The 693-nt window shown below is 63.9% G+C and overlaps 1 protein-coding gene across 1 annotated transcript in view; it reads left to right on the forward strand.

Moving 5' to 3' along the window:
- PRKAR1B (protein kinase cAMP-dependent type I regulatory subunit beta) overlaps positions 1 to 693 on the forward strand; it is a 91350-nt gene that overhangs the window by 76205 nt on the left and 14452 nt on the right. Inside the window, exon 9 of the mRNA XM_024763514.1 lies at positions 6 to 94. Coding sequence (XP_024619282.1) covers positions 6 to 94 — 89 coding nt within the window. The remainder of the gene's footprint in view (positions 1 to 5; positions 95 to 693) is intronic.

Genomic DNA, 693 nt, shown 5'->3' on the forward strand with positions numbered 1-693 from the left:
TGTGGCTGACGCACTGGAGCCCGTCCAGTTTGAGGACGGAGAGAAGATCGTGGTCCAGGGGGAGCCTGGGGACGACTTCTTCATCATCACAGAGGTGAGTCCGCCTTGGGCGTGGGGAGGGCTCTGCGTGGTCCCCAGCCGAGGAGGGCCGCCCGGGAGTGGGGGACGCCCGGTCTGCACGTGCCCCTCCCCTGGGGACCAGCATCCCTGGTCCCCGCGCTCCGTCCCCCCACCACCTTCATCCTGCATGCGGACAGGCCTCCCACTGGGTATCCTCGCCCTTGAGAATCCCGGGATCTCCTCTGAGGAAGTGGGTCGGGTGCCTGAGCCCACACGCGTGCAGACATTCACGGACTGAGCACGCCAGGTGTGAAGGTGAACGTGGGGATCGGGACACGGCCGGGGTGTGGGGGCGCCCTGAGCCGGAACCCGGCGTGATGAGTGCATCCTCTTGGGGGAGATGTGTGAGTTGAGGGCATGTGGGATCTCTCTGTGCTGCTTCCTACAACTGCGTGTGGATATCAGTGGTCTCCAGTTAAAAGTTTAATTTGGAAGATGGGCGCCAGATTTCTCCACCTGGACCCGCGTGAGTCACTGTTCCCTCCTCCATCCCCCACCAGCGCGACAGCTGGCTCTGGGCCGTAATCCGAAGCCGCCATGCTCAGCCTGTCACTGATGGGGGTGAGCAGCTGC

This window comes from Neophocaena asiaeorientalis, unplaced genomic scaffold (assembly GCF_003031525.2).
Source record: "Neophocaena asiaeorientalis asiaeorientalis breed wild unplaced genomic scaffold, Neophocaena_asiaeorientalis_V1.1 scaffold223, whole genome shotgun sequence".
Classification (NCBI taxonomy): Eukaryota; Metazoa; Chordata; class Mammalia; order Artiodactyla; family Phocoenidae; genus Neophocaena; species Neophocaena asiaeorientalis.